General features: G+C 40.3%; 2 protein-coding genes and 1 non-coding gene across 3 annotated transcripts in view; 2 read left to right on the top strand and 1 right to left on the bottom strand.

Annotated features, from left to right (window-relative positions):
• The window catches only part of LOC125661419 (uncharacterized), a 163147-nt gene that overhangs the window by 124679 nt on the left and 12453 nt on the right, over window positions 1-26015 (bottom strand). The window lies entirely within an intron of this gene.
• Window positions 9248-10237, top strand: LOC130049744 (integumentary mucin A.1-like). The gene has a single exon (XM_056147702.1). The coding sequence runs from the start codon at window positions 9248-9250 to the stop codon at window positions 10235-10237; it is 990 nt and encodes a 329-aa protein (XP_056003677.1).
• Trnai-uau (transfer RNA isoleucine (anticodon UAU)) lies at window positions 22281-22373 on the top strand. The gene is made up of 2 exons: window positions 22281-22317; window positions 22338-22373. It is a non-coding gene; the product is annotated as a tRNA-Ile (tRNA).

The raw sequence follows: 26015 nt of genomic DNA, 5'->3' as shown, positions 1-26015 counted from the left end.
AGCCATGGTATAACCCAAATTTTGTATTCGTATGTTGCCATTTGATCCATTTACATAGTTTTTTTGTATCAGACCGGTTTAGGCTGATGGAGTCGCTTCCGATCCCGCTCGATAGCTCGCCTATACAACACAGTATTACTATATCCTTTATACTTACCCTTAGATTTTATATAATCTATATCACAGTCTGGATCTAACAAAACGGGTTGCCCGAGTGCTATACATCCGTCTCGACCTAGTGCCACTATCGAATCGATATCGAATCCCATAGTGAATTGTGTAGTGTCGTCACGAGTGAATATGAATTGTTGGGAGAAGTCCATGCAATACGTAGCTGTCCATTCGTGTTCACTAATGCCATTCATATATAGCACCGACTCTTCCATATGCGCAACCTTGGGGTGATCGTACTTAAGGTTTCTCTTTCGTAGTGTAGTCAAGTACGCACCACCTTTTTTAAACTGATTCAACATCGCATCCGCTTTGAAAAATTTCGTTGTCGGTAGATGTATCATAATGTTCTTCTTAACGTTATAATTGAGCGATTGTAAAATAGAATTAATTTCATGCTTCGTGTTAAAAAACACCGTATTGTTTTTATCGAACATTTTTATCCCGATAAGTAAAGCATTCGCAATTTCCACCCGAACAATTCTTTCATGTAGCAACTCCACGTTAACACGAGCTTTTGCTACATTATTGAATGGTACGATTCTAGCTTCTATATTCGGAAGTTTTACTATCGGTTTGTGTGAGCAAATATATACATTGATAGGTTTGGTACTGGATGCCACCAATGGGAATATTGTAAACGGTGCGGCTGGAACAATGTTCTGATTATTAAATAAAAATGGTCTTAAGCCATCATCGTGTTTCACCTTTTGCACTAGCCCTTCCTGAACGATGGATGATGATATCGCAGCCATATTACGCCGTCACGAATTGTCTATAGAAACTGCGATCGCTGTAAATAACTTGAGTCCACCTCGATGTATATTAATAATAAATGCGATACATCACGAATTAATGAAAATATCCAAATATCAATATGATTTAGATCAATCTGTTAAAGGATCGATTTGTACGCTGTTTAGAAGAACTGTGTTAAAATCTATCGATAATTTCGAGAGGACATACCCTATCGTGAACCAGTTATCCAAGTTAACGACAAAATGACCAGTCTACTACTTAAAAATGGACTCAAGTTTAATTACCAAGGGAGTATCGACATGTATCAGGCTAGTATACCGAACGTTTCCAATCTCAACATATCTTTCGGAGACGTATACGGTGTATTACCCAGAGGTTTTGTCGACGATGACGATTTCTTCATCAACATAGAGTATTACACTACAGGATCTAACATTGGGGCCAACATAACAATTTCCAGATACAGACAATATTCTGGGATATCATCAGTGAACACGCGTAGGCAAGAGTTTAGTTTCAAGGAGTGTATGCGTGCGATGAGCGAACATTCGGAATTGCCAGATGCCTATACCGAGGTGTACTCTGGAGCTTTAGTGTGGAATCGCAACGAACATCGTATAGACTTGGTGCCCGAGTTCACTGTGGTGTCTGGACTTATTGGATTCGCTCTCACATTCGCAGATAGATGGAGACTTTTGATATGGATGATTATTAAGTTTCTGATAGTATGTCTCGTGTTAAGATTTTTAGCATTGGTTTGTGGATTTTTTTTCAATATTGACGATTTTGTAAGTTATATCAATGCTGGGAAATTTATTTCCAGGATTATGGATTTGAATAAATCTGATGAGTTGTAGACCTCCCAAAACATTCTGGTTACGTTTTCTTATGTAGATCATATCATATAACTCGATGCGAGAATGACGAAACATGTATCGATTTATAACTATATACAATGTTACGATCATTCACGTGCCGGTTACACAAAAATTCTGCTGATGATCATCACGTTCGTATCATGTTCGAGAAATGGTAACGTTTGCCTCGTATATGAATAATATAAAAACACAAAACTGAACGTGTTCAACAAAATGGTTTATTACAAAACACTAGGTGTTTGTGATAAAAATAATGGTTATACAATTTTATCACCAACAGTGGTATCGCGATATAATTATGCACAAGTTTATCACCAACACGGTGTTACGATACAATCGGGTTACATGTTCTATCATGAACACGTGTGCTGCGTCAAAATGTTTAAATTTCTTACATGCGAGTACTGTTCACAATATAAAATACATCAAATATAAATACAAACACGTGTCTAGCAGTTGACAAATGATATATATCTGCCTCTAATACTAGGGTTGTGTTTAAATTGAAGCTATTTCATCGGGTGTACTGGAGGGCAGCCCTTGCCGGTATATAATATATATATATTATTGGAGAGGCACGGAGGGCAACTCCGCAGCTAAAATATCGAACGTGTTCGAGGAAGGTGTGGTCTTTGGGGAATTCCCCTAATCTTAAAAAACGAACGAGTTAGAGCCTTGGGAAGACGGTAGCTGTGGAGGACCGTCCTCCGTGCCTCTCTAATAATATATATATATTATATACCGGCAAGGGCTACCCTCCAATTTAACTACACATCAAAATAAATTCAAGTCTACCATCACATTTAATACAAATTCACATATAAAACTTCTATTGTCACTGAGGTCTTCTGTCACCTCCAATACATTGTAAGGTAGTTGGCGAATATGTCCGATCCTTGTCCGAGAGTAATATGACCTTAGGTGGAAATTCATTTATTCGGAGCCATGGTGCGTGCGTATCGAAATCCGTGTCTAACAGGGCTCCCGTTGCAAACTTTTCCAAGATTCGTATCTGCTCGTCACTAGTTTTGTCTCCGATCATAATTATAACGAACTTATAGTCGTTTAACACTCCGAAGTAGTCGGTGCGCGCATCGCTACATTTCGGAGTTTCCGTATAATTGTGTATCGGGACGAAGACTTCCTTGTTACTAAATCTCGTATTAAATGCTGACACTATCTTCGTCCACATGGTGCGATCGCACGTCATGGATATCATCTGTCCGGGTTCGTGTACTATGCATAGGTGTAAGAACTGTGTCACCCATAGCGGACACTCTCTACGGAAGTTCTGTCTGGACAACATTTTGTGCATGTAGTCGTTATACGCAGCACTGCCGATCACTAGAGGTTTACCCGTCAATCGATTTGGTTCGTCCACCAACGCGACAACCTGGCGGTAACTGCCATCCCTGAGTTTATTGCCATTGACCAACGTGTATTGATCTGCGTTCGTCAGTCCCAAATCAAAGCCCGTAAATCCATTCTCTAGTTTGTTATGGTAGCCCGGTACATACATATGTCCCATGAGATGAGTTTCACTTGGAGCTTTATTAGATACATCGAAACGCTGCGATTGCAATCTAAACACTTCGGCATTGGGAGCATCGTGAACATTTGGCGATTCGCACACACTATCGTCGGGAAACATACGATCCATGTTTTGAATGATTTCTAATTGAACACCTGTATCTCGTATTTATATAACACGAAAATCCTAGAACGTGTATATCTTAGATAAATACTTGCTTAATTTTACAATAATTACACACACTGTACACCTCAAAAACTAACTCGCATTTCGTACAAATAGGTTAATATATACGTCTCTAAAACACCACTCGATACAGCTGCGGAGTTTATATGAGGGCAGCACTTGCCAGTATATAATATATATATATTATTGGAGAGGCACGGAGGGCGGCCCTCCATAGTTACCAACCATTAAACCTCGAACTCGTTCGATTTCTAATTGATATTGTCAGATCCGATGCATTTAGCGACTATTGTGTAATCAATTGAAACGCTGTACACACTGTCCAAGTATTTAAAAATGTCGGCAAAAATCGCAATGGAAGATAAATGGTTGTTGGTTAAGCTAGAATATCAACTAGGCACGTTCTATAATCTAAACACACACACATATGTTCGATTGAACTTGAAAAAAATAGACAGTTCTTCATTCAGGTGTATGCTAGATTACTTTACAATCGATGATGAGAAAACCGTGCGGCCGATTGGTAGTTTTAACCAAGTGCCGAAATACGATTATAGTGGCATGGTTGCACTGAGTGAATTGATGTCAGACGTACAAGACGATATATTCACCAACCCTAAACAAGTGAGCCAGAAGATTTCGCAGTTCGTGATTGACGAACTGATCGTTACAAACAACGATTCATTTGGGACATACACTCTCCCTAAACGGGTAGAGTACACGAATATGCTTTGGCGCAACTTTAAGCAACCAGAGGTGTACGGGGATGACCTCATGTCGCATTCTAGGACGCTATCGATGTTCAAAGAAGTTTATGAAACCATGTGTCCTTCGGCCCAGTTTGAAGTCCCAAATATCGAAATCTTGAATGCGAAACTATGGGCGGTAGCCAAGATTCATATGGAGCCAGGCCGAGATGTGGGTATAACGTTAGTCAATTACAAACATAACAAATACGTTAGACACTTTTTGAACAATTGTCGACCTACCAGCACGGGATTCACTGTCGACAGCGTTGAAACTGTCAACGACTTGTTTGAACACAACCGTAGACCCATGTGCTTCATAGACCTCTACACAATTTCTGGTCTAAACGAGCCGATGGATGACGATGATGAACAGTGTACCAAATTCAACATCCGATACATCAAATCCATTGACATTTCCGAGATACAAAGTTTCGACTACACATACATGGAAGCTATGGTGAACCTCGTGATAGAGATGAATTGTTGCGATGATGTTACAACGTCTACGGTCCTGGGACTTAATTGTGCTGGCAAAGTGACAGAATCGGAATGTATTTTGAAATTTGCTAACAGCAATGCGCTCCGCACAGTTACAAACTTTTTGAACAATCATGTGTTGATATCAAACGGTGATCGATACGGGCAATTTTATACACCCAGAGACAAACGATTCATATTCATGCACGGCTCAGATTTCGAACCTCAGTTTTTTGGTCACAAAGGTATATATTACACCAAAATAATAAAATTGGTCAAAGCTAAGTATGAGGAAATGGTACCATTCGCCAGCATGCTCGCACCCAGATGGAACGTTTGTGATGAAATACTCAATCGAGTATGTTTCATAGACCCCGGTGACCACTACAAGGAATTTTCAAAATCGAATGCGAAATTGCAGAACTGCACCCACATAATATCCCAAGGTGTCAAAGTCGACCTGTTGGCGCCTTTGGGTGATAAACGGACTATAGAAGGGATTATATGCAATATGAGCCACGATGTTGTACACAACGCCCCTTACGACGTTGTGCGATGCGACGATTTGAAGTACGCAGCTCTGCTCCCCATGGTGTTCATACCGCCAAATAAAGCGAAAGACAAGAAGTTGGAATCGCGTTTAACACCAGCGATAATATGCACACCGCATAATGGACGAATCGTGGCCTCTGGATCGCTGCGAGAAATTAAAGATGCGTACGCAAAATGTGGTCTCGCCACGACCAGAAGAGACGTGCAAAAGTATCTTGGTGAGAATGAGACTACGCTCGTCACCAATCAAGACCCCAGAATAGTTCGCGTGATGGAACTGTGTGTATCGCTCATGACACCCCGCTTTGATAAAAAATTTAGATGTGCCGTGAAGGATATCACTGGAGAAACCATATCTATCGATACGCCCGAAAGTAGAACGTGGGACGGCACGGTTAAAGATTTCAACGGACCCTGTGACGACTTTGATAAATACGCCATATGGCAACTGTTCAAAAAACAAGCCGTCGTGATGGGTCGCAAGCATTACTCTCCAGACAATGGTAGTACATGTTACGACTTTTCGAATTTTTACGCAACATGTATTAAACACTTCAACCTAGACTCTAACGTGCATAGAGTGCTCCAAACTGGCGTGAAAAATCGAAAGTATGCTCCGAAGGCCAAATTGAATGTGGTGTCCCTAATCGGTCGAGCCAAACATGGTGATCCAGTATTGTTTTATCTCACAAAATACGCCAGCGTCTGCATGTGTTTACAAACTGTAGTGGCAAACGCCGATAGATCGATAATTTCAATTACGACCGATGGGATTACAGTGTGCGGTGTTAACAACTACAAGTTTAAACATTCGCCAAATTTCCCAATGAAGACCGAGTATAAGTTAAAAAAAAACACTGCCACCTACAAGGATGCCAACTCTTACATGGGGCGCGATTTACTTAGCGACGAACTGATAGTTAGAGGTGTAGTTGGAAAAGATCGAGCTGTGGGTTTCAAAATGATATTTGATCGGGCGTGCGAAAACGCCATGAAGATAGTATCAAAGGAGGATATCAATGCGCCGTTGGTCAAAGACTTCATGAGCACATTCGATTCGGTCGTGCCAGGTGAGACCATGTTTGAGGAATTTAATCGTGATACGCAGTACTCTGGTAAGAATATGCCAGCCTTTTTTATAACGAATCAGTTTGTTGGAGACCGCTACTCAGTGCCGTCACAAAGTGATATGTCCACAGTGACACCAATTAGTGATACTGTGGAATTGAACAAGAATGCAGAACTACTGTTGACCAAGATGAAACGAGTCAACGTAATGTTGATATCCAGTCTCGATTTGGATCATTATAAGGACTATGTCGTAAACAAATTGACAGCATTAGAGGCGATAGTTAAGCCATTAGGTGAAAAAAACGGACTATCTATTGCTAAATATATCACTGAAATGAAATGGCATGCTATATCCGCATTCGTGCAACATATCAATCGGCAGAAAAATAATAGCGGACTTAAGGGGTGTCCATTACAACTCGCCAAAAATGTCAACAATATATCAGTTGATATTCGAACAAACGCAAGCAGACCAATTTGTGCTGGCATTAACCGATTATGTTGAAAAGTGTAAGACTGAAATTGATGATAGTTGTGACGTCCCCATGTGCACAACATGCTTAGTGCTGGAAGATACCGGTGCATGCAGAGATCTGTTCAATTTGGTATTCTTGTGTATGCCCATGACCGCTGTCACAATAATGACTGCGGGTACCATATTGTACCAATTTTCTGGAAAATACGTGAATCCTCACGCGATAGAATATCATCTATTCGCGAGATGTTGCTTTCTGCACACAGAAACGCCAAATCCCTCTGCAGAACGATATATTGCTGCGGCCAAACATTTCAGAATCAACGGTCAACTCAACGCTCACCACAAGGGAGAACTCAAAGATTCGATTAAACAACTAGAACAATGCGATGGTGCGTGTGCCAAATTTAAAACAGTTGTCGAGAATATATCCGAGAACAGACGCAAGTGTACACGCAAGTCTGTTGTAGTCGATACCGTAACTGGCGATGTCGTTAATATTATAGATCTATGTGTCGACAAAATGAAGAATATGAAAGTGAACCATTACAATCTACTCCGAGAGGCTCACAGTTACCTAACCGACGAAATTCTCGCCGATGATGGTGATGCCGAAGATGGCGATATTGATGAAACTGATGACGAACCGTTGGATGTTGAGAATATCAAACCATGCATTATTAAGTCGTACGCTAGGTGTAAGATATGCGAGTTGACAATGTTCGAACCCAAAATTGACGAATGGTACTTAACAACGTTCGCTAGTGCTGCAGAATCCTTGATTAACAGCAACGATAAAACGGTAGCTGCGCTGGCAGCTAACAGAAATGCATTTCCTATACCAGGGGTTACACACGAAGAAATCGCGTTCCACAAAGGATCTAAACTCTGCCTCTACAATGGATTGAAGAACTTGAAATTGTTAGAACAGTTTAGTGATAGTAATAGTTTCTGTGCTGGTAATATATCCAAACTAATTGTGACACATTTGAATCAAAGAAATTGTATGCCATGTTCACTCTTATTATTATGTTCTTGGTCTCATGAAATAATGCATTCGAATATTAATTTACAATCTAATAATAATTGTAACTTTGTAGAACGATTGAGTACTTTAGCCAATACTGTATTACAACAACATGGGTTATAAATATGGTATACCGTCGATCCTGTGTATTGTCTTTATATATCTACAGTGTGCGAATGCTCAGGATATGACCATCAAGCTATCTAGAGAGCACAATTACAGATGGGTTTCGAGTGTCGAACTTGCTAAAATCGTTACATTTTCAGCGAAACAACGATTGATGTTCGAAGTCAAAACTTTAGATCCCACGCAATACACCAAAGTGTATGAAGGTGACAAAAAAATATACCTACACATATCTGGAAATAACGCGGGTTTTGCTAAATTCATCAAATTCATAGATATTGGTGTTGCCCTATACAGATGCGATATTGATGCGCATCTCATGGGTCTCGAAAACGTAGAAGTATTGTACGATGGTCGCAAGTACTTTAATTTCGCTATAACCGACTCGAATATACCAATGATATACGACATTAGCGAATATGGTACAGCTCAAGTTCGAGTCCCCACATCTAGACTGACCGATAATATCATTTTTGGAGGGTGTGTGCGTAAGTCTACGTTACAGCAACTCACAGAACCTATGGAAATAGACTTATATCAGTGCGGCGTTAGCATTGGTATCCCATTCATCATAGGAACGTTTAAGGGTGACGAATTTAAATCGGAGCTAGTATCGACTAATTACGAATACGTAACAATCGACGGTTCGATACAGAAAGGATTAGTTGTAGTCGACCTACCACCAGCTAATCGCGCCCCCACAGTATTTAATGCGATTCACGGCATCGACAGAATACACATGCTTGTTGAAGATGCGGGTCCTAGAATCGTAATCAACGCTGTAGCACAATACGCCAATACATCATCGCGGTATTCTATAAAACCAATATTGTGTACTATAGACGAGTTCGCATTTGTAAAGGATGGGTGCGCCACAACATCTTCGATTCCACCATTCCAAGAAGTTACATCTGGACATTTGAGAACAACATTCGACAAAATAACTTTCGTGAAAAAAGGACAAATTTTAACAGGATCTGCTCAAGTCCAATGCAAGTTTGTTCCATGTATGGGTTCAATGTGTAGATATGGTATGTGTTAGAGATCGCATTATTGTCATGCGTGTACATTTGTGTGTTAAAAAAATATATTAAAATGATTCAACTCTTTTATATATCTGTTATTATAGTTTACATCGTATAGTGATTATATGTAGTTTTTACACCACATCCTAACAAAATGGGTATCAATTCTCGTGTATGCGCAGTATTAGCGTTATCAACGCTAGTGTCTAGTGTGCTATCTATGGGGACACTGACAGTGAAAACACCTAGATACGACGTGATATCTAGAGAACGTAATACGTACTACGTGCTAGCTATAGTATCATCACTAACTGGATCGTGCCCGTCAAACAACGAATTCAACCAAATCATCAACAGTCCGTACAATTTCGCATGCATATATTGTATCAATGGTGGCTGCGGGTCTTCTGTTCTCATGGATGTTAAATCCCCAGCATCTGATGCGTGTACTGCTAGTTTAAGAATTGTTACTACACCACAGTTGGTAACAATGTCAAATAGGTGCCCGGCAGTGATCACATTCATGATCGCTTCTGAGAATACAGACATGTCTACGACCACAATTGTTGATAATACTATACTCGACATCAACGCCGAAATGGGTTTCGTTGAAAAACACCCTAAAACTACAGATGCTCCTACAACTGAAAAAGTCGAAGTGCAAACTACACCCAAAGTTGTAGAAGAGCCAACTACACCCAAAGTTGTAGAAGAGCCAACTACACCCAAAGTTGTAGAAGAGCCAACTACACCCAAAGTTGTAGAAGAGCCAACTACACCCAAAGTTGTAGAAGAGCCAACTACATCCAAAGTTGTAGAAGAGCCAACTACACCCAAAGTTGTAGAAGTTAAAGAAGTGCCAACTACACCCGAAGTTGTAGAGGAGATTGTTACAGTGGCTAATGTCGATGATCAACCCACTGTAGCACCTAAAACTGTTACAGTAGTTAAAGATAATGATACCGTAGCAAACGCTACAGACGCAGAGAAAGTTAATGAATCTACGACACCACTTCTCAACGCAACTCAAGACTCACACGCTGAAGCTATTGAAACACCAATTGTAACCGAGACAGTTGTACCAGAAACAGTTGCTCCAGAAACAGTTGCTCCAGAAACAATCTCGCCAGAACCGCTTGCGCCAGAACCGCTTGCGCCAGAACCAATTGACACAGAAGAGAGTACCATAAACCCCAAGTTCAGACGTTAAGTCAAATTGTTTAAACCTCAGTCTTCAGACTCAGATGAAACCGAACTATTTAATACGTATTCCCAATCGTTATTTTATATATAAAAAATTTGATTGTTTGTTATAAAATATACAAACTTACAAGCTAGTTATAGTTATATATGTATGATGCATATCACAAAAGTCTGTAATTATGACGGACAATACCATGGATCTAACCTCCTACGTAATATTGTTAGGTGTTTCCTTATTACTATGTGTGTGTACATTGGTGTTCACGGTTTTGTCGACAATAGGGGTGTGAATCCCAGATTTATACAACAAGCGGCCGATAATGATGTCATATTGTACGACTTCGCCACGAAATCTACCGTCTCACCACAGAACCTACGGCTCGATTATTACACGATATACAAAGATACAATTACACAAGGCCTAGTGTCATCAACTAGTGGTATGGCAAGCTTATGCTTTGACGATATCAGACATAAGTATATAACCCTGGGTGAGGATTACGATATGTGGTACGGACTGAAAGGTTGTTCCACATCACGCGGCAACACTAAGGGGTTTTTTGGAATTGAGTGCGACTTTCCAAAATCACAAAGAGTTACATTTTTGAAATTTGACACACAAGGGCGGGTGATCGCCGGACGAGTGTTTACATGTAACGACTTCGAATCCTTCACTACTGACTCAACAATCATGTTTCCAAACAATATGGTTGACAACATTCGACAAAATGCCGTAAATTTCACAGACTACAAACTATCCAGAGACGGCGTATCTTCGATATATACCCAAATCAAAGATGGGCTCTCGCAGTTGGATGTCACCGCATGCAATTCTGAAAATGTCGGAAACGTTGAGTACGATCATGTAGAATACGATAAAAGCACTGGAGACATTGGGTTGATTGGGATACCCATACACTTGATCCTATACGCAGATCCACATGTCACATGTTCTGTAATAGCTTCTCATGATAATAATACTATATTGTTTTAATGTGTGTTGAAAAGTTCTGTACTGATTATAAAAGTTTGTTATATTTATAGTATTACACTATGTGTTGTATAAAATAAAACACTGAACATCGATATACTATATATACTGTTCTTTATCGATCGAATTTGAAACATATATATTATCATATTGCGATCTGAGAAGGATAACTCGATTATGACCACGATTATGGATATCAAAGAAACGATCGATCTAGTTTCTAGTGTGGACAGTGACAAAATATGTCAGCACGAATGTTTTACAGATATGCACGCATACTGTGCCACCAAGCTGAAATCTGTGGATAAGTACCAAGAATGTAGCTACCTGATGCTTATACGCAGATTCATGTACATGCAACTATACCACGTACTATCTCGCAAACTTAAAAAGGTTCTCATTAAGCCACCCACAGTGGAGATGTTCGTAGATTTGATGATACATGAAGTTCTAAATTACTGGCTTAGTAAAGATCACATGAGTGTAAAAGAAGAATTGGATCTATTATGGAAATATAGTATCAAATATTCGAGACTCGCTTCATACGTAACATTTCAAGGATGTTGTGCTCAGGAGCGTGGTACTAAACGCTGCCCGATATGCATTGCTAACTCGCCACATTTCGGCATAGGTCGAGTGTATTCACCGTGTAGACATACCATAGTGGAGGATGAGCCGCATATGAATACAGACTTCAATAACAGTCAAGGAGATGGCTTAGTTTGTTCACATATATACGAAAAACAATATCAATCATTGAAGGTTGAACAAAATCGGAGAAATATCATAAGGTGTCGAGCAGAGGAACTAAAACGTCAAACACTTGAAGCTACAAACGTATCACATTCGTGATAAACTGAACTATTATAAAAAGAACTATGTATCAAACTATTTAGATACAATTATAGACCCAATTGCAATTTATAATGGGTATCACAATGTTGTGGTTTACACTTATATTAGTTTTCGCTGCAAAAGCTATAAGTGCGCAAGATGACCCGGATCTTCTTGTGCACTTCAACAGATCTACGTTTAAGGATAACGTTTTAGTTGTCGACACATTGAACCCTGGACGATTTCTCACACAATTAACCATCAACAAATTGATAGAAGATGAAGTTACAATGGCACTTAAACCGTGGGAATACAAGCCCAGATTGTGTTGGACTCACACGGATTGGTGGAAAGCAGCTGTCACTTTTGACGGGACTGTAGGACACTGGGCATCTTCTTTGGGATTTCTAGTTACCGATTCAGCGACGCAAGAAACTAGATGTTTGCTACCTATAGTCCATAACGCATTTCGGGCTAATACTCCCATAACACCAAGTTTTAACCTGACGGAGTATATTCTATACATTTTTAACTCCGGTGAAGGATGGAATTACTTAAGACTTGGTACCAATGGAGGTGGTGATTCTATACCGTATTCAATTTTTCAAATGGTACCTAGCTTACTACCAGATAACAAAATAGCCTTAAAAAATTGGTTTTTAAAAGATTCTATTAGAAATATGACATCTACACTGTACTTGGAGGAGCCAGATTGGGATCCCGAATGTATATATGCGTCCATGGCCCCAGTACCTCATTTCATCTATCATTGCACAGGAGACCCGTTGCAATATAAAAGTGGATTCCATTACAAATGGCATTTGATTGGAGAGATGAAATTCTACCAAATTCGCGACGCATATGAAGAATATATCGGTAACGTTGGCGGACGAAATACTAAATACCTCATGAAACCTTCTAGGGCGAATGTTGGAGGAATATTAAGAGATCCTGTTGTAGTGGATGATATGGGAGTTTATAGATATATGAAGATGTAAAGAACATAAAATGCATGTGTTATATTTCAATAAAATTTATTATATATTATCATCAATTTGTTATAATATAACAGTCATTATAAAAAAATCTATACATACCGAAGTGAACAGTATACAAATACTCGAACACGTTCGATCTTACAATGTCTTCAATAACCGATGTTATAGTATCAGCACTAGAAGACGATATTATTATCGACAAAGACTTGCCCGTTCTACCACTATATGCGTGGATTTTGATCGGTTTAGCCATAATAATATTGCTAACATATTGCATTCTTTGTTGCGGGTGCTGCAAATTTTGTAAATGTCTAAACAAATGTCTGGATCGGATGTGCAGATGCGACAAGCACGAGAGCTCGCCCGCGTAATGGAAGCACTTGATAATTACAAACCCATTGAATCAGACGTCTACGACCAGATGGAAAAGGAACGTATACACACATTTACTCGTGCAACCGAATATCTCGGACAAGTCATGTATAACGAAGGGTGGGATTCGTTAGTGTCAAAAAACATCACTACCCTCAAGCAAACTATTGGCATCTTCAACGGTGTTAACAATTCTACCAACAGTAACAGTGACAACAGGTGATTGTCGTTTGCATCCACTACCGTGGCAGTACACAGACGCACTCAAGATAACACTTTCAGGATTGCACAGATCTGGCTTAACAAAAACATAAATCACACATTGATTCTTACTGGCGTCGACGTGAGTTTTCTTCCCGCAAACACCAATTAAATGCTGCGCTACTAGATACCTTTGTGAACTGAGCGGAAAACCTCTTTGACAGAAGAACGTGGGATTGTGTTCACAAAAGTGTTCCTGCAACATTGGAATCATGTGTTCTGTTATTAAAGATGAGTAATCTCCAGTGATTTCATCAACATTCGCGTCCGAACTGGCGAATTTGTCTTCCAGTAGCGATCTATTTATTGACTCGTCTGTGAGCGACGTTATAGCTTCACACTTCTCTGTATCTGTTACTGACACAATGTACATTTTTGTATCTGCATTAAATTTTGATGGCGCAACATGTTTTCTGTGTATTAGTCCAATTGATGGTTTCAGGTGATCCAACGCACCGGAGGCTTCGGTGATGATTGGTATCAGCGGTCTCACCAACTGGGTACCAGATCGTTTGGCGTTCAGTGGTAATCGCATTAATCCACCGATGCTTTTTGTATACATCGCTGTATCGAACGCATCGAGTTCAATTAGACCACTCTTGCGACAAACGCATTGCAGCACGTCTATGATGTGGGTAACTACAATCGAGTCAGCGAGGATATATTCATCAAATTCGACAATGAATCGCAACCCGACTTTTTTGACGGTAGTACCAGCCTGAGGTATTGATTCGAACAGGTAAAATTTAGCTGTCTCTCGGCTAACCTTCATTCCAACCAAATCGAATGTTTCAATGGCGCAATCTATAAGTCTCTCTCTGAACAACCATCTGTATGTCAGCAACTCATTTCCGCTCCTATCGATAGGTCTATTGTAAAATCCGACAATAGTTTGCACATCCGTAATGTCGATATCGACAACGAGCCGATAACATGGAACTCCCCTCTGGATCATTTCGTTGTATTCGTAGTTACAATCGGTTATGAGTGTAGTACAAATTTTCACAAATTTGTCGAACGATGCTATAGTTTTATGCTTCAACATGAGACAGATCTGGTTCTTCAATTCTTTATTATTGTGGAATGGGGCATCGAATCCGTCTGGTGCTATTACCGCGACGCAGTTTCTGTGAACTTTGTCCGAGATTGTTGTCAGTAGAGGAACTGTCGATGCTGCTCCCCAGGCTTCGTGAGATACCGTCGATACGTGAGGTTCTCTAGAGAAGAAGTAGTTTACAGTTTTGATTTGACCATTGTACAGATATTTAGCAGGAGTGTTAGTTTTTAACAACTCTCCACCAATCCTGGTCGCTCCAACAGTCTTGGCGATTCTCGAATTGATGGTTTGGAATATTTGCGAGGCTGTGTGACGTTTACCCAGCCCGTTCTTGACCGCTTCTGCGGTGGGAACGAACTTATACGAGTCGAGAGATTTGTATTCTTGTTTGTCGATCTGTTTATATTGCATAGTTTCGCTGTAATACGCACGAATATCATCACGATATTCCGACTCGTACCGATTAATCATTTCACCAAACAGGGCAACAATTCTATCCTTTTCAGCTTTGGCACAATCGAGCAATGATCTGGCTGTTGGTAGCTCCCTTGACAAACATCTGTAAAAGCACATGTTTATGACCGTCGTACAAGCCATGTTTACAGTTTTAGCATTGCACGCTTCAAAGAGAATTGTGCTTTTCTTGTGTAACATAGCCATGTCTCGCACAACCGCGCAACAAGCCTTTGTGTACGCAATTAAAGTGTCGCTAGTCTGCTGTATGCTCCAAAAATCCATGTTTCCGGCTGGTGTCACCATGGTCACATAGTCCGTATTGAACGAGCTCGGTTGCTGAAACGACTTGGCGTGTTGAGAGTACACGACCCAATCGTGCGCGCCTCCTTGTGAGAATTGGGTGATATTTTCGTTTATACATGCGGTTATGACTGCACCCCATCGCAATGGATTCAACTCGCAGTTAGTCGCGAAGTACTGCAAATTCTTGATTAGTCCCAGATGTTTGGAAACAAAGTTGTTGTTCAACTTGAACTGTCCATGGACTCGCACTCGATTTTTATACACCGGCAGTGACAGAAATGGGTACACGTACAGCTTATTCATAAGCTCAAACTCGCTTCTCGATACCATGAATCTATCTTTGGCCAATTGTTCAAAGTCATCGATGATCACTGTATATAAGTGTTGAAACTTGACGTTCCGCGCATCGTTGAGTATCCCGAAACACTTCAGTCTAATGGGATTTTTGGCCGCAAAAGTATGCATGTCGCACATATTATCTGGTGATAAAAAAGAATATTGGTATGAATCGCAATTACTAAAAGTGATTTGCTTTTTATCCACATCATCTTCAGGTTCACGCACGGTATTATTGAAAGGTATCATCAAACAGTTCCAATATGGAGACGTGTCTTTCTCTTCTGACATATGTGCCATGTATGTCTCGATGCAGTCGATATCGTCATCAAAAGGGTCGACAGATTGATGACTCATCCTGGACGTTTGATACTGTAACTGTTGATAACAATGGTGGTAAATTTATATCTATCAATCCATGCGCAATCGAGTCTGATAACGAATCGACTATTGGTACACCACTGATATCTTTAGATATGAGGAACTGCTACGTCTCAAACTGGAACGCCAATCCCGATGACGATGACATCGATAATCCAGGTGCTGGTTCGGCTAGCAATTCGTTCAAGAGTATGTTCGAAAATGCAGAACTGGACAGTGTATCTAGATCAAAATATGATATAGTGCTTAAATTTTTGAATGATTCGTCAGACGCTATAATTCCATCTCAAAAGTATCATGAACTAGTCCGATCGTGTGTTACAACCAATGTTAATACTAAAACTAGAAGTCATGTATTGAATCATTTGTTTAAATTGTCACAAGAAACCGCAAACATTAGTGATGGATCGAGCGAAGCATTGGCGATTAGTGACTTACCTATAGTTGCGGATTCGTTGCCTAGAAAAAAGACAGAGCAAAGGACGTCGAAACGAGATAAGCCTGAATGTGTTATGGTTACAGAATGATATATATATAGACTATGATGTGTACACTTATAATCGGCATTAAACCAAATGACGGGTTTCGCGAAAATGAAAATTACTTATATAAACTTGTATGTCTAAAATTGAACGTGTTCGAGATTATGTAGTATATAAAGTATAATTCACTCTGGTATCAGACTTTTTTTGCGTCAGTATATCATCATTGGGCTGTTACAACTTTATATATACTGAAACATGGCTGATAAAATTACAATCAAACAATATCCATCAGACGATGAAGTTGTGATCGACCAATTTTCATCAGACGACGAGGTTGTCGAGTCCTACATGAAAACGTATGTTCCACCAGCACCAATCGTTCGAAAACGCAAATCTGATGCAATTAAGATCCACACATTCTCATCATCCGATGAGGGCGATTGTAAGAAATCGGTCGTTGCTTGGAAACCCAAAAAGAAAAAGTTGAAGGTTTCAAACGATAAACCCGGCAAATTACGCAAAGGTGTATTTAGTCAGACCAATTCGAAATTAGACTCTGTTATTGTAGCAACTATTGAACTCCCAGTCGACTTGGTGTTGCGAATTGGTGAACAATTGTGCAATTATCTATGCCGCGAATACTTCGTTGATAAAAACATAGCGTTAAAGCGCGCCAAGACGTGTTTGGATAATGTGTACACCGGATTTGAATTGGACGATTGTATAAAGAACGATACCGAGGCATTTACGAGATTTATACACATGACATCTACAACCAACGAAGATGTATGGCTGAAACTCAAAGACTTTTTTGTTGGATCGAGGTCTGCAGTCATGTTAGCTGGAGGCGGTAAGATCAATTCCGCTCTACACATCCCTAAATTTAAAATAACAGAAGGAGGGGGTGCACATATTCCTGAAGCAGCACAGGCTGCTGGTTTTTTTGGAGAAATGGCTGCAGTGAGAATCCTTGGTTTAGACCATAGGGTCGTGAGTGTTGGGAAAATATTGCTGGACAGTTGTCCCATTGTTGGAGTGACACCAGATTTCGTGTTACTAAAACGCGATAAGCCACAACCTGTACCAAATGCGAGACCACCCATCGATGTGCGCCCCGCATGCAAACTATCCAAACTTCAGAAAGATTTCCGAAAGAGTGGACATGATTATATATATGGGTCGGAATGTTCGAAGATTGTGGGTGTGGTGGAGGTTAAGACCACGACAATCACATCTGCATTTCCAAACATGAACTCCAACAACGCATACGATTGGTTAAAGATTATGAAGGGTGACAAGTGTGACGAATTGACAAATAATAGGTGCGCCAAACCACCGAGTTGGATGTCGGCTTCTCAATGCAGAGATGTACAGAGAAACATGAAGACTTCGTGGCGAGTATACGCTCCCAAAGACACTAACCACACACTCGCTGGCTGTGAGGATATCGGGCAGTATCTAACCAAGCCATTAAATGGTACCGGTTGCAATATTAGACTGTTTAATGGTCAAGTGCACCGTCAACTGTTCATTGAGATGGTCAGTGTGGCACAATTCATGGCTCGTTCTGATACAATTAAAGGTGTATTATGCTATGTTCAATACAGAAATGAAGATGATTGATATGTTATATGTTTGATGTGAAAAAATATTAAAATACTAAAATGGAAACTTATACATCATTGTTTGTATTATCTATGCTCATACACAGCGTTTAAAAAACATGGCGTATACATCTGTAACTGCATTTCGTGAAATTACGAATAATATGCAAGTGACATTCTTTCACGATGTGGAGATCAGACCAAAAAACGGTTGGTGTACTGGTAGAAGGAAGACTCCAAAATTCTTCAATGATTTATACAAACATATCGAGGTTTTAAGCAAGATGCTTAGCAATGGTATTCATTTAACAGTAGTATCATCGTGCGACCCTATAGATTTCATCGAATACTTTGTTCAACAGACCGAGTCTGTAGACATCGATCTAACTCGCCTATTCTTCGTTGTCGACAAGAGAGCCCTTTATTGTAACGCGTACACTGTAAACGATTCAGATGCGGCTGGGATCAATTGTGCCGTACAAAAGGCTATTGTGATACATTTCAAGTCCCAACCTGTAAACTGGGACGATGTAACTATGTTCACCAAGGAGTTTCCGAGGCGGATATACGTAGAAATACACTACGGAGCCAAAGACGATCCATATGTGAAGTACAAGTACCTGGGGGATGGGACTGACGAAGATGTCGACATGTCTACTCTGAAGGATCTGCTTAGATTAGCATCACTCAAGACTGATATCGAGCATGCCAGAGATAACGATTATGTTTGATTATAAACTAAAGACTATAAAGAAATCAAAATATAGTGTTCGTTTCTTAACATGTTTATTACACATATGACTAGAAATATATACATAACAATAAACTGTTTTTCAAATAACAATATCTGTTGTATCTTTGTAAACAAATTCTACATCAAAGTTCATATCTTTCATATCGTCGCTGAATTTATCACTTTGCGAAGATACACATGCTTCATCACCATACACTGTAACCGACCCTCGGCTAGCACGATGTCGTCTAATCGTCTGTGTAGCCTTAGCTAAGTCTTTAACGCATACATACATTTTGCAACTGTATGATAGTTCGTCTGTAGAGTAAGTTATTTTCACAGCACAAGCTCGGTCTTTTATAATAACATCACATTCGCCCGCACCGCACATAAAAGCCCCAGTTCCTTGGTCAGTATTTAAGGTGATGCGGGGACTGGTCGGAGGTTCAATTTCATATAGTGTCATACATGTAACGAATCCATCTGATATCGAGAATGTTAATGTCGTGGCTGCCGATATGCAAATGTTACCCCAATGCATCCAACGATCTAAGTTGGTGGTTATCACTGTAAACTGATCATAACCTCTCAGTGCCTTAGCAGTAAGTCTTTCATACGTCCACGTCTTCTTGGAAGGTTTTGTAGACTTAACAGTTATTTCACCACTCTGTACGTTTTTTGATTGTATTTGGACAGCTGGTATAACGATTTCGTTCAGTATATATAACCGAGGATTCTTGTTCACACAGTTCATATATCTAACGATTAGTATAATGGCATCTTCAAATCGATCAATTTGTACATCATGATCGGAACCTTCGAATTCCAACCAGCACGCATTAGTGTATGTATCTCCCACAACCGGATACATTATTGGGGTATCGTGCGACGCGCGGGTACGTTTTAAAAAAACTATATTATATATATGAAAAGTAATCTATAATAATCAAACGTGTTAAATTTTATAAACGATTGCCACAGTACGATACTCCAAACCATGGCTTTTGTTAGACGATTGAGCAAAAGAGTAAGACGTCGGGTGGCCGGCGATGTCGATAGCAATGACGTTGTGGATTCGGTGGGTACATACAACACGATAGTAGAATCCTACAATAGTCAATTTCGCGACATTAGGCGTGTTATGAACAAATTTCCACGCGATACACCCCAGTGTGTCTATTTTAGATTGTATGGAGATAATGCCATGCGATTCATACCAATTATCAAAAAAGTTGTCAAACAGTACGATATATGGTGTTATGAAACCGAAAAACATGGTCAGGAGGTACACATGTATGGCGAATATGTACGATATAATTTAAGTTGGATAGCACTATACTTAATTATGATGAGCGACGATATCGATACTGTAGACAACATGGTTATGAAGCCGTTGCAGAAGCCTGTTAAAAGCCACAAGGTCCCAACAGGCGTTTGCGCTAAACGATACGACTCTGTGTACAACGAGTTTGATGCGAAGAGTGTGGATAGCTATCTGGATAGGATGACGATAATAAGATTCGACAGAGATCGCAAGTGTGCACCCGAAGGTATTGATGGGATGTATGTTCAGATCACGAGATATCCTGGATACGCGGGCTCTACACATTTCGAAACATTAACCTTGATTTGTATGAGCAATAGTGCAATGCATGTCTACGAGAACGCTGTTCCAGAGACGGGTGAACGACATATTGTCCCGTATAGGTTTTCTAAAGATAAGCGGATCGAAGATATAGTGTTTTTATTTTACGATATATTCCAAGCGACAACGAAGGGGTTATCTAGCGAAAACATCTGGAACGATCTTCAGTTATCAGTAGACAGATTTATGAAGACTTCGAATTTCAAGTTCACACAGTGTAAAGATCAAGAATATCCTACTAGAGGTACCGACACCATCGAGTTCAACAAATATCGCATATATTCGGATAAGAAACACGTTAAGTCTTTGCGAATTTAAAATTATTATATAAAATATACACATTTGTAGTTACATTAGGTTCACTTAGATTATAACATATTATTTTAAGAAAATGGGATGTGTCGTTAGCACGATTAGGCATAAACTAAATGGACGGCGCAGTTACGAAGTTAGCACGTCGGCTGAATGGGAAGATATCTCCGGTTCGGAATGGTCGACGCAAAGCTGTTCGCTTCTCAAATACGAACATGATAGCGAGATGTACAACGGAGGAGAGTTTTCGTTATCAACTTATAGCGACGAAGACTACTATAATGAATTTTAAAAACATAACACCAGACTTTGTGCGCTTCACCTTTCGAGGAGAACATGCTTGGATGTTATTTGCGTTAACCGCGAATGTGATTGATCAGTATAAAATGTGGACTTACACAAACGCCTACGGTACACTCAAGATTCACATGTATGTAGACGGTGTGAGACACCCTTTGAGATTAATAGGGTTAATGTTGGTTATGATAATGGGTAATGCGGAATTGATACGGACCAGTGTGAAGATGAAATTGATGAGGTCGGCAGTTCGCAGACATACTATATCAAAAGGCTCTACCGGGGTCAAATTCTACAATTCGAAAATTAATCCAGTGCCATTAAATCGCATAAAAGTCCCCATGCGTATGGTTGTAACAAGAGTCGACAATTCACTGTATCCTGTCGATATAGTTAGCGGTATGTACATTCAGGTAGCCAGATCGACACCGGCAGATTCTAAAACTGATGCGCGCCAATATTGGACGTTGATTTGTTTGAGTAACGAATCCATGAAAACTTACAGGACCAACCATAACGACCCAAACTTACCATCTCACATAACACCCCACGGATTTCTCGCAGAAAACCAATTGTTACCATACGCTATATTGACGTTTTACAATATGCTGAACACATTTCCTCTCGATAGACGATTATTGAAGAGTGACTGGCGTAAACTGGAGACCTGTTGCACTAGACTAATGTCTATGAGCAACAATAAAATGGATGTATCATTGCAGTCTACGGTACCCGGTACCAATCACAAAGACTTTATCGAATTTAATAAATTTCGAATGCGTAGAATTAGTGACTGATGAACTTCATGTACTTTCATTTCGTGTTGTGAACTTTTTTTTATGTTGGTATGTTTTATTATACAAAGAAGAATTAGTTTTGTACACTTTTGATACCATTTTTATTATACATCAAATAAAATTGCATAACATACAACTACATGTTTTCGTCTCGCATATATACACAAAAATAAAGGTCTGAGTTAAGAGCTCCGGTGGCGCAAGTGGTAGCGCGCCGTACTTATAATCAGTGACTGGCGTAAGGCATGCGGAGGTCGTGAGTTCGATCCTCACCCGGAGCAGATTTTTTTATGTTTTTTTTTGGCATCAGAATAGTTCATAAAGTATATAGCATTGTTACAAAACATACTGATAACAACGATAGCCAAAATGCACGTGTATATACATTACATCCTCCGGTAACAAACGTATCTATCGGTTCTATGGTATAAAATTTATACTCTCGCAGCGACTTATGTACGATGGATGATCTTGTGATGTTATCTAAAGTAACATTGTAATCGAAAGATCCTCTAACCCAGTACCAGTCAGGACGTTTGTTTCTCCCCACAATGACGTGCGTCTCGTTAAATTGAACAACTCCAATTCCTTCGGAATACGAATGTATTAGATACCCCAATCTATTATCGTTATCAACGTTCAGTCGAGGGGCGTTTTGAACATTACCATTCAGTACACAAAAAGTATCCATCTCATTCGCGACACCAACGATTCCTTCAGCAGTCGACCCTTCGATTTTACATTTGCGATCCGGAATGGTATAATACTTGTTGATATAATTGTTTAAGTTTACAGCTGAATATGGCACATATGGATAATGATCCAGTTTTAACGAGTATCCTGGCGTCGAGTTTACACATTCCCCCAGGTAATCAATGATCGTATCCACGCTACGCAATGTACATTTACTGTCATTATTCGGAGCATGATAACAATTTTCAATGTTGGTTGTGGGTATCAAGACGGGTTTGCTAATTGCTCCAACCTCGTTACTGCACACAACGATATATGCGTTCTCTTCAGTCTGCGAGTCGACTATCATCTTTATCGCAAATGCCGAGTCTAAGGTTGGTAAGTAAAAGCATTGGGTCGTCGTGACTTTAACATCCCTATCCGCATTACACTGCATATTTCCAATTGCAGTCGTGTCCATTCGTGTATCACACGCGCAATAGTTAGCTTCAGAATGCGCCATAATAGTTACCCAGATTACTACTACTACATGTGTGGAAATCATGATTATACGTCTCAATATATATCTTATAAAAAATGTAAGGAATGCAGATATAGTTTAATAATACGTTTTATTATATCGACATGGTGCATCATACATGATATTTATCACGAAATATAAGCGTACATAAAATGATACTAAAAATTGTAGCATATGTGGTTACATTAGAGAGTATATATATTAGCTAAACACTATATCACTACCATTAATTTTGCCCGTCGCCGAGTTAGGGGCCATATCAACCACGTCACAGTCTGCAGAAATTGCATCTATCAATTTCATCAACATATTCTTCTTAGATAAGACTTTCTCCACCATTCGTGCTCTACACTCGGATGCGTGGAAATTTACTTCAATCTTGGACTTAACGTTCATCTGATTCACCATATTTACAATATCGGATATTATTGAGCATCCGACGTTACGAGATTCGTTGAGGAGGGAGTCGATCTTGTATTTATCAGCCTTCCTGTCGTTCTTTTTTATTAGTCGCTTCATCTTACGAGCTTGTCTTCTATGGCGCAACTTTAATTGTTTGATTTGATTAGATGTTAGTTGAATGTTGTCAGAATCCAATGTGTGTCCCGAGGAAGATTCGATCGATTCTGTAGGTTTAACACTCGCTATGGTACTATTGGGAATCGACTGTATCGCGTCGCGCATCTTGTTTATCGCACATCTCGTTGATGACGAGGCCATATCGTTCTCTTGCACGACGAATGGTTCTTCTACCCCAACGTCTATATCTTCTTCTTGCGGTTCATTTTTTATGGTGATGTACTCAGTTTGTATCGGGGTATCCGTCTCGTTCACAAGTTCGTCAGGCTCCAGCTTAATGAACGTTTCCATGCATATAACATTCGATGCTGAGGGTTTTGGTGGTGGTTTTGGTAGTTCCAATGTATCCGGTTGCACCGTTTGCTTGGAAGCTTTAGCGCATATGTCCCGGAATCTGTCCATACATTCTTTACCGAAGGCGTCATCCATACTGGATAATGTTTGGAACACATCGAACTTGTAATCATCTTTGATAGATTTGCGTCCACACCTCTTCTTGGGAAGATAGACTTGGTGCATTCTTCGACAGTGGTGTCTCATATACCCCTCACATATGAGTTTATTGCAGTAATCGCAATTAGCTCTACGTCTACCAATGTATTTCATTGGTTCATTTGGTTTTCCCGGACATTCTAACGCGTGAGCCTTTTTGAAAGTTTTGCTGTGTCGAGTTTCGCATTTTGGACAGATTATCATATCCACATAATTAGTGTATACCTCTTTTGACATCGCCATGGTTAAGTTATAATGTTGTGCGACAAATTGAATGGTTTGTATTACGATAATTAAAGTAATATATAGTAAAAAAATTAGGATTATATTGAACTCGTTCGTGATTTCTTAACAAACTTCTTCGATATATATTATACACCGGTATCGATATATGTGCTTAACGTGTGGTTATTAGTGTCCGGCTGTTAGTTTTGGCGCTCGCTACGGAGGTCCGTCCTCCGTGCCTCTCTAATAATATATATATATTATATACCGCGGGTCGCTGTCCTCCGTCGTCCTCCGTTGGTCCGTGCGTCGGTGTGGCGAATGGGAGCGAATCGGTCGGAATGGCTGCAAATTTGAGCACCGATCGGTCGGAATGGCTGCGAATTTGAGCACCGATTGCACGGAAACCTCGCCGTAGCCACCTATTCCGCCCCCATTTCAGTCCATTTCACCATCGTTCCACCCCATTTCACCCCCATTTCACCCACATCTAGCTCTCGCACCGCCAACTCGGGACAGTCCCAACTGGGAATTCCCCAACGACCACGCCCACTCTCGAACACGTTCGATGTTTTAGCTGCGGAGTTGCCCTCCGTGCCGCTCTAATAATATATATATATATTACACCGGCAAAGTAGCCCTCCACAGCGATCCATCGGAACGACCCAATCCAGCCAAAATAGACCAAAAACACCCAATTAACCACCTGTTCGACCAACCCTCGTCCGATCGTATAACACGCACCGATGTTACTCCTACTCATTCTACTTTCTACAAAACACATCTACATCTATCTCGCCGATCAAAAAACTACTACTACTACTACTCCCCAACCATCCAGACGTCAAACATCATCGTGAAACCATCGCAAACCATCACAAGCCAAAACGACCCTGCTTAAACACAATCGCCAACCCGAGCTCCCCAAATCAAGACCGGGGCGCAATCTACAACACCTCCCCAACTCAAACCCCATCACATCATCATCACCCCCATCACAGACCAAAAACTCAGTCTGCTTTTAAACACAGTCCCCCAGTCAAAAACGCCCAGATCAAGAGCGAACCCTTAAACACCATTCGCAGTCAAGAACGACCAAACCAAGAGCAGGGCCCTTTTCCAACCCTGTAGTTTGTTGAGAGTACTGTAACTAGCGGGAGTGTACAGATTCCCCAGTGTCCCCGCAGCGAGTGTGCACGGCGGCTAGTGTCCCCGCAGTCGGTGTACATTCGCCCTAGTCACCGGTGGTCGGAATCTATCGCGCGCGCGACTATCCATACCGGCGCCGTATCATGATCGTACTCATCCCCCACTAGTGTCCACCGACCCCAGTGTCCACTCCAATCACAACACCCCCTACAACCATTAAAAAAAAACAATAAAAAACACAAACACAATCACACACACCAACACC

The sequence above is a fragment of the Ostrea edulis genome, chromosome 8 (genome assembly GCF_947568905.1).
Source record: "Ostrea edulis chromosome 8, xbOstEdul1.1, whole genome shotgun sequence".
In the NCBI taxonomy this organism is placed as follows: Eukaryota; Metazoa; Mollusca; class Bivalvia; order Ostreida; family Ostreidae; genus Ostrea; species Ostrea edulis.
This window is presented reverse-complemented; position numbering and strand designations above follow the sequence as displayed.

Coding starts and splice junctions, on each gene's coding strand:
- LOC130049744 (XM_056147702.1), top strand. CDS start 9,248: ATGGGGACACTGACAGTGAAAACACCTAGATACGACGTGATATCTAGA.